We start from the raw sequence: 15,126 nt of genomic DNA, 5'->3' as shown, positions 1-15,126 counted from the left end.
AACACCAAAATACAAAGGTAGAATCAATTTAGAACTCTAATTTTCTTCTGTTTACCGAAATAGTCTATATATTTCATAATTATTGTGATTATAAATACTAACATAAAATAATTTTGTCTCCTTTTGTGAACTAATAGAAAATCTAACATATTCCTAAAGGTATTAGGTTTACATTCTAACATGTAGTATTATATATCTAATGCTCGAAAATAATTATACTAATGGATTCCTAAAGGTAATCGTGTTGGATTCCTAACGTTTAGTATTATGTCCTAAAACTAATAAGATTACAAGTTTAATATCTAGAATTTCGATTATGTCCTTTTACTGTGAGTTAATATGCTTAATATTAAAAGGTTATTTCTGTAATCCAACAGTTTATTCATGCTTTTATAATAATATAGATAGTGAGAGTCTTTTTTTGTATATTGAATGACTACACGTTTGCAAAACCAGTCATTACATAATTGATCCGTAACCTACTTTAATCCGTCCTTCCCCTTGCTCTGCCACCAACTTAATCCATACCTCCGTAACCAGGTTTCTTTCAAAACATTTTTGAATTTATTAGTTGTACTTCTATGCATCACCATTTTATGTGGTACAAATATTGTCATGTTTGAAAAACTATTTAATTTTATTAACCTCATTTTATTATTAATGATATAATTTAAAAGTTCATCTTCTTATGAGGGGCGAGAAATAAGAAAAGACATGCAAAACTCTTAGCAATTACCCCAAGCCCTAACTCATTTAATTGTTGGAACTTGGTATTATAATTTGCTATTTTAGAATAACATATATATACAATATATAATATGCATGTATATTATTGATGTGTCAAAAACATTCCTCTATTTTTAATTCCGTGTCCGATTATACATCACTACATAAAATGAGTAGGGGGGACATAAAAATTTTACTATTTTATTGTATTTGTTTAGTCGTCTATAAAACAAAACCCCACCAACTTGGCTATCTTTTATGAATGTTTGCTGGACTTGATCAAGTATGAAGTAGACAGAAGAGAGGAAACTCCCTCAATTTTCATTGTTTTTGCAGTAAACCAAGTATACTTATTATTGTGAAGTAAACCAAACAATTTACTTCGAATTTCTCTAAGTAGGTGGCAGAGTGAGGGAAGATATGGATTAAAGTAGGTTACGGAGTTGAAAAGTTTGAAATTTGAAGGCGGAAGAGTGGCAGTGATTTTGGGTTAGCCCTTGTAATTAGTTTTGGGATATTAATTGTATAATTTATTTTGTGACTACCTATTATCATTAGTTTTTCCCGGATGGCCACAAATGAATGAATTGAAAATTTACCATATATTGCTCTCTCTAAGTATTCCGAATCCCAATCTTCAAGACATAGGGCACTGAGAAAAAGAGAAGAAGAAACTTTAGTTGTATATATCTTACGTACTTTATTTCCTAAAGATGTAAAAGATCATGATAAGTGTATAAAAGATAGTGTACTTCAACCGAGATCCAAAATTATAGAAAAATTAAGTTAAATATACTGAAGCAAAAAACACCATCTTTTCGGCCATCAAGAACTCAGGACATTCGGAAGCATGAAGATAAAAAGAAATTTGAGTCTATCGAAAACAACCCCTCTGCACAACATAGAAATAATGTCTGCGTACACACCAATATCTTGAAGAGTTTGTGAAAATGGTTTCTTCAATTACACTACATAATAAAGTTGAAAGTAAAATCTTAGTTGATTTTAAAGTTCCAAAAAATAGTTAAGGTCCCAAATATATAATTTTATACAATATGAAGTTATTTATATGAAAAAAATTATAAAACTCAGTCGATATTTCAAGATTATTTTAGTCGTACTACCCCTCTGGTAACATTAGATGCTCCCGGTAACAAATTAAAGGTCTCCTTCGGCTTATGTAAGAATTTCCCTATCGGTTAGTATGAGAAGGAACAATACAATTGACTCTCTTTCATTCTTCTATTCAAGTAAGAGGAAAAAGACCTTTCAAATCTCCTTAGACATGATTATCCTTAATAAGCAAGCCAAGATAAACACATCATTTTCACAAATATAATAAGCAAAAGCCAAGATAAAAGCATCCAAGTCGCCCCAAGACTGAAACAATTAATCATTTAACCAAGTCAAAGACCTTAATAGTATGTCTGACTAAACCTGACAAGAACCAAGCACTTAAAATTGCCAACCAAGTACTCAAACTACTACAGATACAAGACTAGTTATGGCTTTGGAGTTTCAGCAGAGAGAATGACAATAAGATATAATTAATTATATGTGTGTGTGTGTGTGTGTGTGTGTTGTGTATAGAAGAAAAAAGAAACATGTAATGTGGCAACTGTTTGACCAATAAATAAGAAATAAAAGAAGATGAAATCCTTGAATTATGAAACCTGAAAAATATTTATTGTGACAAGTACCTATGTTAACATTATAAAGATCTTGAAGCATGCTGCGATTTTGCAATTTCTCTCAATATAGCACCCACAATTGCTGCCTGCTCAAGACATTCTGCCTTGTGTAATGCATCTAAAAGAATAACACAAGTTTTTGTATATATATTACATCCTCTTAATCGTGTTTCTTCAAATAGCTCATATGCCTCCATCGCCCTGTTTGCGATGCTTAGCCCCTCTATCATAGTGTTGTAACAAGCAGAATCTGGTATACCTCCTTTGCCCTTGAATTTCTGGAAGAGTTTATCAGCCTCTGATACATTTCCCGCCTTTGCAAGCCCAGAGATCATGGTCGTATAGGTGATCATATTGGGCTTTAGTCCTTCTTTCTGCATCTCTTGCCAAAATACAAATGCTTTATTGAATTTTCTTACTCTACAGAGACCATTAATGATGATGCTATAAGTAAAAGTATTTGGAGTGCACTTTAACTCCTTCATCGACTTGAAGCATACGAGGGCTTCGTCTATTTCTTCAGCCTTCACCAACGCATCAAGCAAACAATTCCACGTGTATACATTTGGTGACAAGCCTCTTTGCATCAATTCTTCCATAATTAGATATGCTTCATCTATTCTACCCACTTTACCAAATCCGTCTACTAGACTACTATATATAACCACATTTAATGGAATACCTTTAGATTTTGCTTCTTCAAAAAGCATGTAAGCTTCGTCAAGTCTGTCAATCTTGGCAAGCCCATCAATGACAGAACCATATGTTACTACGGTCGGGTCAAGACCTTTTACTTTCATCTCTTCAAGCAGCTGATAAGCTTTATTCACTTTACCTGATTTGCAAAATCCATCTATGACAGTATTATAAGCAAAAGTATCCAGCACGTACCCCTGTTCCTTCATTGCATAGAAAAGCTCATATGTCTCACGAGCACAGCCGGCTTTTATGAGGCCATGGATTAGTATAGAATAGCTCCGGACATCTGGAGTGAATCCCCAAGTCTTGATTTCCTCGAAAATAGACCTACCTTTCTCTGTTTCACCTGCTTTGAAAACACAATCCACATAAGTGTTAAGGAGGGTAAGGTCAGGAGAAGTTCCTCGGCGGACCATCTCCTTGTAAATTTTGTGGCCATCTTCCTTTCTTCCACACTTGAAGAAGTTCCTGATAAGAGATGTATAGACAATGGCATTAGGAGTAAGATCAAAATCCAACATTTGTTCATAGAGTCTGTATGCACCATCGACTCTCCCTTGCCTACCCAGGCCATCTATCAGAGAACAAAATGTGAATTCATTTGGTGAACAAACTTTATGATCCATAGATTCGAAGATAGAACAAGCTTCATTAAGTTGTTGAGCCTTACATAGACGATCGATCATTATATTCACAGTCAATACATTAGGAAACAAGCCAACTGCCTTCATGGTGTCACGAATTTCTAACGCATCATCAAGCTTCCCTGCCCTGCAGAGCATGTCTATGAGAATATTATAGGTAGAAAGATTAGGTGCAGCATCTTTTCTCATCTCCTGAAATATCCTTAATGCCTCGTCAACTCTCTGTTTCTTCCCAAGGCAAGTAAGAAGACTATTGTATGCAATCACGCTTGGTATGGAACCTTTTTGTCTTTGTCTCTCAAGCAAATTATATGCTTCATCAAATTTTCCAGCGGATCCATAACCCATGATCATGGTGTTATAAGCATATGCACATGGAACGGTCCTGTTGAATTCCAACTGCTCAAACAAGTCTACAGCTTCATTCAATCTATTAGCTTTGCAAAGAACCCCAATCATACTGGTATATGTCACATCGTCAGGCAAAATACCATGCGCCTTCAACTCATGAAAGAATTTCCAGGCCATATCAACTTTGCCAGCCTTACCAAAACAGTCGATGCAAACATTATAGAGGACAATATCTGCATCAAAAGCATTGCTTTTCATCTCATCCAACAAGGAGAGAGCAGCATCAACTCGGCCCTCCCTAGCAAAAGCTCGAATTACTGTCGTGAATAAATGTACATTTACTTCATATCCTAATTCTTGCATCTGATGAAAGAGGGTGAGCATGAGATCAGGTTCTTGAACAGCAGAGAGCGCACCTATTAGAGTTGTATATGCAGAAAATGCAGGGCGAATCTTAAACTTTCTCATGGTTTGAATTATATCAAAAGCTTCTTTCAGTTTTCGCTTCTTTACACAGCCTGCAACCAACTCAATCGATACAGTGTTAGATGGGCCAAATCCAGCAAGACTAATTTCTTCCAGAATTTGTTCCAGATATTCAAAATTTCTACTCCTGGCCATTACCATGAGAAGTGAATTATATGCTTCTGGACAATGTGCTTGGAGAGTTTTCTTCTCAGCCCATCGGAAGTAGTTTAATGCAACATTGACATCGTCTAGCCGCCTTAATACTCCAGTGACCAACTCAGTGCTAGGATTTTCATCACATTTAGATAAAGCAATCTCCACGGAAGGTCCCCAAGGACCACTCTGCAAGATCTTGCAAACATTATCCACTGCTTGCCTTACACCCTCCAATTTGCTTGAAAAGGCCTCACTCCACCCATGCACGTTATCTACTCCATTTTGCACATACTCCGGCCTGTTTGGAAATTCAGGGTTCCTCTCTGGAATGACGGAACTGACAGGTCTATCCAAGTTGGAATATCCATTATTGGAAACGCAGAACCTCTTGCAATTAGCAAATACAGAGGTGCTTTTTAAATCGTACTGAGATCTCAATCCTAAAGCAGAATATAAAAAGAGTAAGCAACTATGATATAGTGCTGCAATCAAAGAAAAGAAGGCTACAAAGAAATAAATACTCCCGGCTGTCAGAAAGATAAGTACTCACTATTGGAAAAGCATCTAGACGAACACATTCACCCCTCCCCTCCCTTCCTTCACCATGTAATTTGTTTCTTTTTTTCCAAGTTATTTAAGTGAATAAAAAGTATCTTTAAATCGTGATCAATAACCATCGTGTAGGTAAGTTCTTTAAGTAAATTTGAACAAAAAAGTAATCTTTAAAGCTAATCAATAACATCATGCAGATACTTAAACAACAACAGCAATAATTTCGCTCAATCCTTATCTAGTTGAGGTTGGCTATATGAATCCTTATATGCATTCTGCTCAACTGGACCTGCTTCATTCTAATATTCGATAAGTTGTCTTTGGTAATTTTTACATGAATGGAGTCTATAAGAAGATCAGCAGAACTGCCAGCAATCAGTACTGCTCCGACTTATGTGCTAAAAATTGCTTACGATAGATTAATCCCAAGTCCCAACTAATGCATCAAGTAGGTACTTGAAGATCAAAACTTTATAGCTGAGATACACACATGAATATGAGGTTTTACAGCAACAGAAACAATGTTTTCGCAATTAATGGAAGGTTGATAAGCAACACTGGACAAGAACTGCTTCTAATCTTTCCAGTTTTCCTAGGAACGGCAGTCAAACAGCTAGGCTATATCTAACTTATAACAAATACCTCTGTTAATCAATTGTAACCTCATCCTAGCCCGTTGCAGCTGAGGCTATGTCATTCTCTCAACCTGCCAAATAGACAAATCGAGAAGTCTTGACCTAAAATTATCTCAACCTGAAAAAAAAACAAATAGAACATATAAGACTAGGTAATTAATCAAATTATCCTTCAACAGTCCTGCAGAAGTGTTTTAACATAGAGTACAACTAAAGCTTTGACACAAAAGACCAGTTTTTTATGTTCTGGGCTACAGTGTTGTCAAAAGTGAAAAGCTTCAAAAAGTGCTCCAGGTCGATTGGGGCTTTAAGCACAACACGCAATTGAAGTGCGGACTTTAGCAAAAAAGGCGCAACAACTCATTTAAGAAGAAGGAAACAAACTCATTCCTAATGTTTTCCTCAACAACTAATGCACTTATTTGTCAAAAATATTTGTTGTTTAGTACCACTAGAGTCAAGATAAAACTCATGCATGGCATAGTGCCTTGCCTACACTGAAGCACAGCTTAAGCGAGGCAAAGCGCCCTCCCTGAGCTTTTCTGAGCTTCAGGGCTGAAGCGCGCCTTAAATGAGCCTTTGACAACATTGTTGGGCTACCAAAGTTCCAAACTTTCCTGGCTCAGTATCTACTGCAAAACAAGAACTGAATTGCAACTAAATATTTGAAACAAAGAGATTAATCTATTATATGCCTGGCTTCCAAGTAAGAAGCTTTGAAAATCCTAGAGTACAAAGAAAAACAAGAATCGGGTTGCAACTAAATTTACAAAAGACCAATTTATTAGATGTATGGCTATAAAAAAGATGGGTTTTTCTGGGTCGAATAGAGAATCAGATAAAACAAAGGAAAAAAATAAAAAGCAAGAATTGGAGAAGAAAGACACAAATTTGTTACATAACATACCTCTGATTGATAGCTCAAATAGTTGCTGGTTAGGATTTTGGGGTGAAAACTTTAACACCCCAAGAACTAAAATGGAGCCTGAAGTTATTTAAGAAAAGGGTTTTAGCAAGTTAGGGTTTATGCTCTAAGGAGCTGAGTGAACAGAGTTACCAGGTGAGGAGTTTTTCACTTCAATAGTTGAGAGTGATTAGTGTGTGAAACGTAAACTGGAGTCCGATGTAAGATCTTGGTTTTTAGTACTAAACCAAGTGTATTGTCGTGTTCAATCTATTTTTAGGGGTGAAGTCCATAATGTATATTCCCATTGACCAGAAAAAATGACATGGTCAATACATCTAGTTTTTGTTGTTATGTCTATTCAATTTTCTTAAAGTTTTCCAATATTTACTTACTTACTTAAGAAATTTAGAGTACGATAAAACATTTAATAAATTTTTAAATCATGTTTTAAGGTATTAACATATTTTAAAGTGAAATAATTTTTCTTTTTTTGTACAAAAGATAAATATCATTAATTAAATATATGCGTACAGAGAGATCGATGCCCAAATTACACCATATTACAAATTAAGCTATTACTAGTAGTAGCTACATTGTTTGTGATATTACTAATGGAGCTATCATCACAACAACATAAGGAGGTTGATAGTAGCTGATGTACATTCGTGTTTCCATTTTGTGGTTCATTGCTGCTCCTCCCAACTGATACAGCATGGTGATCTTCTAAGGCACATGTTGTTGATGGTATTGAGCGCATAATTGTGAGCCCTTGCTTATCAACTTCCAAAATTGGTCTAACAAAAAGTGGTGGTGCATCAAAAACTCGCATTGTAAAGGTGCTATCGTACCTCGTTTTCTTGCGAAAGCGGGTTTCGACGTCGTGACAACTCCTTTTGGAATGGAAGGTAGAGTTCTAAAGAAGAAAAGTCGCCACCAAACGATTTTTAAGGTGCGTTAGGGCACCTATTTGCAAATAACTCTATTTGACTAGTCAACGCCACCAAAGATCGGGTAAAGGCTCAAATTACCTTAAAGAAAAGGTGTTAGGCATTCTTCGAGGACCACAACCGTGGGTCTCGGTCGAACTTAAAATTATGTGGATTACTATTAAACTAGGTGATCAAATAAACAAAGGGAATTCAGAAGTCAAAGGATTTTATTATAACACAATTAGTATAAGTCTTAACATGAATGCATGGATACAATTATTTATATCTAATAACCGCACATGAAAGAAAGAAAAGGAGGGGGGAGGTCCTAAGTTTTTTAGCCTAAAGGATCACCTAATGCAACATAAATAATACTTCGCAACTCCCTTAGGATAGGAGTTACTCATATTATTCAACGGGCACAGACTATTATCTCCTGCTACTCGATTACTATGTTAAAGTTGTACCTAAAGCGTTCTAATTTAATTCTAAGTCATACCATATGCGTGCACTACCCGTCCCATACCTATGGTCCAGGAGGTATTGGACCTCTATTTGGGTGGATCTAGACCTCACTTAGGCTGCTCAGAAATGTCAAAACTAGGCGACATACAAAACACATTGGACTTCACATATAGGGAGTTAAGACTCAAGTTTGCCTCCACACTTATGCAACAAATGCATGCAAGACAAATATTCAAGTTAAAGCAATCCAGAATTAAGAATCTTAAGCCCTATAGACATGATTTCTTGACAAGGCATCAAAGCATACAAGCAGTCACAAAAGACCAGGCGTTGTTTATCTCTAAATGATTATACGATTTGCATGTTGATTTGAGATTGCAGATTTCTAGTATTTTAACCTACAGACACTGTATTTAAGTGATTTACGCACTAAGTGATAGTGAAACCTATTGGGAGAGACCTAGAATTACTTACACATTGACAGTGGCCTAAGTGAACATAAACAATATTGAGAGGTGCAACATTAACCATTATTAAGACGAACAGTGGTACCTTATAGACAGGATTTCTAATGATTAGCACTTTGAGCCGATTTTATTATTATACTTAACCCTATAGACATGTTTTCTAGGTAAACAGTGTGATGCAGTAACAAATGAGATGATTAAAATCCTATAGGCATGATTTCTAGTGGACAGTACGAAATAATAGCAAATGAGCTGATCAAAATTCTATAGACATGATTTCTAATGCACGTGCTGAAGCAAATTGAAGGAAAGTTCAGTGACATTTGTTTCTATAGGCAGGTTTTCTAGTAACACGTAACAACAAGAATAATTGCAGCATATGAATTCATGTTTTCCAGCAGATAGTGTGTGTGTGTGTGTGTGTGTTTCCCTTAATGACATGATTTCTATAGTACACGTAGTGATTGAATAGCATATATAGCAAGTAAATCACTGAGTCCTATATGCATGTTGTCTACCCCTCTTCATGCGAATATTAAGAATCTACCCATTCTCCATTTTTTATTAACACCCCAATTGTTTATTACAAAAGTTATTACATGCCCAATAATGAATAAGATTATAAATGTGGTATAAATAATGACAGTAAGCCCATAACAGGCCCAAATAAATACCCAGCATTGTCTGGGCCTTCAGCAGCATACCCAGACTTTCAACAAAGTCCATGTTCATCAACACAACCCAGAATCCATAGAAGAACTCGAAGCCAAATCACACAATCATATTGCCACACATTGAATTACTTAAGCCAACCAGCTTACATGCTCATGGGACAGTAAGAAGATGGAACAGGGATAATTCAGGTTCCAGCATTAGGGGAAATGATTAAGGACCCAAACCCTAGTGTGTCAGAGTTCACAAGGGCCTCAAATGGACCCCGAGCAGTGCTCACACTAGGGAGGTCAGTAGTAAAAGTTTTGGTAGCCTTGACTTTCAGTCGGCTAAGAATAAGAGGTTTAGAGAGCATAGGTGACAAGTGAAAGGGAGTGGACAATGGTTGAAAGGCAGGAATTGAGAGGTACATACATAGTCTAGTTAAGCATATAGAGCAGATAATCGAACAAGTCATAGGATTTAAGAACAAATAGGTTCAACACTCAGTGCGTTGGCAATCACACATTAGCAGGGTTAAGGAAAGAACAAGTTTGCAGGATTGAAAAAGGTTATCATACCCAGATTCATAGTATCAAACAAGTTTGCAGGATTGTAAGAAGTTATCATACCCAGATTCATAATACCAAATGAGTTAAAAACCAAAAAGGTCCAAATTATGCTAAGTGTAGGTCCTAGTATCATAAAAATAGTCATGTTAATTCGATAGCAGAACAACATTTAGACAGGATAGGGGAGCAAATCATGACAACTACTGGTGAATCAAGGGAACCAAAAACATACTAAAGGGAATATTGATATAGAACTAGTCATGGTTGATAAAAAATTCTTGATACAGGATTAGAACGTGCTACATAGGCAATATACAACCATAGAAATTCAGAATAGGAAAGAAGATAGACTTGTACCCTAAGTGTAAACATTCATGTTTTGAACACAATTGACTAGTTAGCTAAAGAGAGTACAAATTTTGCAGGTAAAACATGTTCAAATAATAGAATTGACAGTCTGAAGCAAAAATAGACACCAAAGAGATGCTGACAAGTGCAAAGGTCCCAAATAGCAGTAGTTCATAACACATTGGCTAAATAGACTTAAAGAAGAATCTAATTTACTCGAATCACGCTTAGGCATATTTCAAATTATCAACATTATGAAGTCAAAGGTTAAAAAGACCTAAAATTGAAGTAAAGCAATCAGAATTGCACATAAAAACAACCCAGGAAACACATTAAGCTACGACCTCCAGAAGTGAAAGCATATGCAAATGGCAAGTAAATAGGAATGAAGTGGCAAAGGTCCAGTAACTCACAAGTTAAACGAATAATAGTAAAGAACGAAATTCCACAAGAACCCTGAATCCCAATGCTCTAGGAAATGCTCGCACCCAGAGATGGTTGAGTAACAAGGTCTTAGTGGCCTTGGCTTTCAGTCGGCCAAAACAAAATACAGAATAATAGAATAGCAAAAATCCCAATTTTAGTGAAGAATATGTAGATTCAAGTCTCGTAATAAAGGGGAATGGGGAAGGGTTTATATAGCAGTAAAAATTGAACGAACACACAAGGAAATGAAATAAATCAAACAACAAATAAGAAAAGAAAACATGCAAAATCAGTTCAAAATCAATTTAGGAGAAAAATCCAGTAAACCCTAGTATTTTATGGAAAGTGTAAATCAATAGAAATCTAAATGAGATCGGGCTCACATAATATAGTATTGAACGTATATAGACGAAATAATGCTCAAATCAAAGATTCGGACCACTTTGGTTCGATTTCAGAAGATATTGCTTGCCATGTTTAGGCAAGCACCTAGGTAACATCACAAACAGATAACCAGTACCAAAAGGTTTCAAATATGGCAAGAGAATAGTAGTCAAATCCCATTATTAGTGGGATTTGGAGAGGGATAAAGTGGAGGCGTCTAGGGTCCGTGAAAGAGAAGAGAAGAGAGGATACATGGGCAGTGTTTTAGACAAAATGGGGTTAGGGTTTCTAGGATTGAGGTTAAATTAAAAGGGGTTAGTTTATTAGGGGTCGTTGATCTCTTGAGATCAACGACCAAGATGAGAAAAGGGAGCTGGGTGGGTTGTGTAAAATGGGTTACCGGTCGGATTGTAAAATAAAAGGGTGGTTTGGTTTTGGACTTGGGGTAATTGGACTAATGTTGGTCCAAAAATTGTTTAAAATTGAACTGTTATTTAAATACCCAAAATTTATCAAAATAATTTATAAAAAATGCTTAATAAATAAATAAAAATATTTTTTATATACTACAATGCTTAAAATAATAGCTTTGTATTATAAAAAATATAAAAATGCTATTTTGACACAAATAATATAAATAAAGAGCATTTATATGTGAATATAGGCTATTATTGTAAATTAGATAAATAGCTTAAAAATGGTAATGTGATTGTATGAAATGAAGTAAAAATATTTGAAACATATATTATAAGCGCAAAATAATAATTTAGGTAATTAAATCATCACAAAATAATTTAAAGGGATAATTACTAAATATTTATATAATTTAAATGCTAGAAAAATTAATTTAAAAGCTCTAAAATTATGGAAAATTATAAAAAATGCTTGTACATATTTGTAAACTAAATAATGATGCATAAAATGCTATTTTGAAGGCATGTATATATATTGAAAAAATATGAGAGCAAAATTAGGTATCAACAGCTGCCCATCTTTACCTAGGGATGATGAAAGAGTTGTCGGGTAAAGAAAATGATGACCAATTTTGGCCGAATTTAGTGAGGTATGATGTGATTTGGAAAAAATGGGGGTCAAACCCTGGTTCCTAGTTGCCTACGTATCCCTGGTGTTATGGTAATCATGTCGTGTGTAGTTCTGGATCCAACGGTGAATGAAACCGATGAAGTTGTTACAAGAATGGTCGTATGATTTGGAAAGGTTTTTTGGGGGTAGGACAGTATCAGATAAATTTATGCAAAGTCATAAATGTGAGTTTGAAACGTTACGGATGTATCTCCGAGCGAGTATTTGAACGGTTGTAGAGTAAAAGGCTGGTGATTGATGGTGGTTGGTTATGTTGAAATGAGTGCAGGATGTGAATATTATGAACATAAACCGGAGCAAAGATTGCTCCTGTTTGAAGAACGGTTACTTCCTGGGTCACCTGCAAAACTTAAAACACGATGCATGCAGATATATATATACAGATTATTGCAAGAATTTAAACATGATACAAATTCCCTTTAGACCATGAAGGTTGCCTTCGGACGGTGGGGATGATGTCCTTAGACCATGACGTCCTGAGCCACGAATCATGTGATAAGGAAATCGCAAGCCATGAAATGATGTCCTCGGTCCATGAGGATGGTGCCTCTAGATGATGATACCTTTGAATAATGATGTGCAATATTGAGAAATCCTCAGGCCATAGAATGGTGTCTTCCGGCTATGAGGATGATGCCTTCGGACTATGATGCCTTTAGATAAAAATGGCGATGTTTCAGCCTATGAGATGCAAGGATATGATACTTGATCATATGCGAAATAAAACAAGACAAAGCTTAGTCTTGTGTAAGATTAGGGCAGTGCTTAGCCCCAGGCGAATAGAAGATATTTCTAGGCTTTAAATAGCGTAATGGAAATAGTATTTGGTCTTATGTGAGGACAAGGCAATGCTTAGCCTCAGGCAATTGAGGAGGCAATGCTTAGCCTCATGCAAGAAGAGGAGACAATGCTTAGTCTCGATGTAAGGAATGACAGTACTTAGCCTTGTGCAATTAGGGGAGACAATGCTTATCCTCATGCAGAGGAGGAGACGACGTTTAGTCTCATGCAAATAAGGAGGCAGTGCTTAGCCTCATACAAGAAGGAGAGACAATGCTTAGTCTCAATACAAGGAAAGACGATGCTTAGCCTTACGCCATTTGGGGAGGCAATGCTTAGCCTCATGCAAGGAGAGGAGACAAGGCTTAGTCTCAATGCAAGGAAAGGCAGTGCTTAGCTTTATGCAATGACGGAGGCAGTGCTTAGACTCATGCAAAAAGAGGAGACAAGGCTTAGTCTCAATGCAAGGAAAGGTAGTGCTTAGCCTTATGCAATTGTGGAGGCAATGCTTAGCCTCATGCAAAAAGGAGACAATGCTTAGTCTCATGCAGAGAAAGTCAATGCTTAGCCTTATACAATTGGGGAGGCAATACTTAGACTTATGCAAGGAGAGTAGACAGGGCTCTTTTTTTTTACAAGGCTTAGTCTCATGTAGAGAAAGGCAGTGCTTAGCCTTATGCAATTGGGGAAGCAATGCTTAGCCTCATGCAAAGAATAGGAGACAAATGGGAAAGTAAAGTATTTCTTAGCTGAAGATGTTTGTGCTAGATAATTTGTTGTCTTGAAGGCAGTGACTTGATGTATCTACGAATATCGTTGTCTTATTGTGCCTGCATTCAAAGAAAAATTGTGAGTTCTGTGGGGAAGGTTGGTTCGCACTTTCATTTTCTTGCTCTATCTTTGCTCCTGCTTTGAGATCCTATTGGATTTAACCTAGGTAACATCTGGTTGTCATAGAAATAAAATTTTTGAAAAATATGCATGCATTTGCAGAAATATAGTTATTTGAAATGTAATAGTATGCGATATCAAATAATCTAGATGAACCGGTGACTGTGACACATTTTAGAGACATTGTTACCTCCTTACTTCCCCCTCAAAATTCTACCCTGGTTTAAATGCAACCTTTTGACTGTTCCGCGTATGACAAAGTTGGCTAGACTTGCTTTAGAATTTTGAGGGTCCTCCTAAAAATTCTGCTCCAGTTTCTGATCATGGCAAAATGAAGATTTTATTATGATGTGACCGAACCCACATGGCTGCCTAAGTATCCCCCCTTAAATGGGAATCAAGTCAAGCATAGTTCAGTTACATCAAATAAAGATATGTAAGTAATCCTAAACATAATATCTCTTGATTACGTTTGAGTTGATAGGTTTTGGCCAAATCTCCCCATCCATTTCTGCAAGTATAAGTGCTCCCCCTGTTAGTACTCGATGAACCATGTAGGGACCCTACCAATTGGGTGAAAATTTCCCTTTAGCTTCATCTTGATGCGAGAAAATTCGCTTTAGCACCAACTGCCCCGGTGTGAATTGCCTTGGTCTGACCTTTTTGTTGAAAGCTCTTGCCATTCTGCTGTGGTAGAATTGATCGTGAACTACTGCATTCATTCTCTTTCCATCAATGAGGGCTAGTTGTTCATAGCGGCTTTGTACCCATTCTGCATCACTGAGCTCAGCTTCTTGTAAGATTCTTACAGAAGGGATTTCTACTTCGGCAGGGATAACCGCTTCAGTATCGTAAACCAATAAATAAGGAGTTGCTCCAATTGATGTGTGAACTGTGGTACGATATCCCAGCAAAGCAAATGGTAGATTATTGTGCCATTGTTTGTTATTATCTACTATTTTCCTCAATATCTTTTTGACGTTTTTGTTGGCAGCTTCTACAGGTCCATTCATTTGCACCCTATGTGCTATGGAATTCTTATGCTTGATCTTGAAAGTTCCATACATGGTCTTCATTAAATTACTATTAAGATTGGCGGTATTGTCGGTGATGATTGACTCTAGAACTTCGAACCGACAAACAATGCGGTCCCAAACAAAATCTAAAACGACCTTTTTAGTTACATCCTCGTAAGATGCGGCTTCAACCCATTTTGTGAAATAGTCTATGGCCACTAGAATGAAGCTATGCCCATTTGAAGTAGCGGGTTCGATTGGACC

At 36.4% G+C, this 15,126-nt stretch overlaps 2 protein-coding genes across 2 annotated transcripts; both read right to left on the bottom strand.

Annotated features, from left to right (window-relative positions):
* Nucleotides 1-2,367: 2,367 nt before the first annotated feature.
* On the bottom strand, nucleotides 2,368-7,084 carry LOC104241151 (pentatricopeptide repeat-containing protein At3g06920). Its single transcript, XM_009796069.2, has 3 exons — nucleotides 6,830-7,084; nucleotides 5,930-6,040; nucleotides 2,368-5,175 (listed from the first exon to the last, which is right to left on the bottom strand). The coding sequence occupies exons 2-3, from the start codon at nucleotides 5,952-5,954 to the stop codon at nucleotides 2,438-2,440; spliced, it is 2,763 nt and encodes a 920-aa protein (XP_009794371.1). The 5' UTR covers nucleotides 5,955-6,040; nucleotides 6,830-7,084; the 3' UTR covers nucleotides 2,368-2,437.
* A 7,325-nt stretch (nucleotides 7,085-14,409) lies between these two features.
* On the bottom strand, nucleotides 14,410-14,913 carry LOC104241152 (uncharacterized). The gene has a single exon (XM_009796070.2). It carries the CDS (start codon nucleotides 14,911-14,913, stop codon nucleotides 14,410-14,412), a length of 504 nt encoding a protein of 167 aa, XP_009794372.2.
* Between the last annotated feature and the right edge of the window lie 213 nt (nucleotides 14,914-15,126).

Source organism: Nicotiana sylvestris, chromosome 1, assembly GCF_000393655.2.
Source record: "Nicotiana sylvestris chromosome 1, ASM39365v2, whole genome shotgun sequence".
In the NCBI taxonomy this organism is placed as follows: Eukaryota; Viridiplantae; Streptophyta; class Magnoliopsida; order Solanales; family Solanaceae; genus Nicotiana; species Nicotiana sylvestris.
The sequence above is the reverse complement of the archived record's forward strand: the minus strand, read 5'-3'. Positions and strand labels throughout refer to the sequence as shown.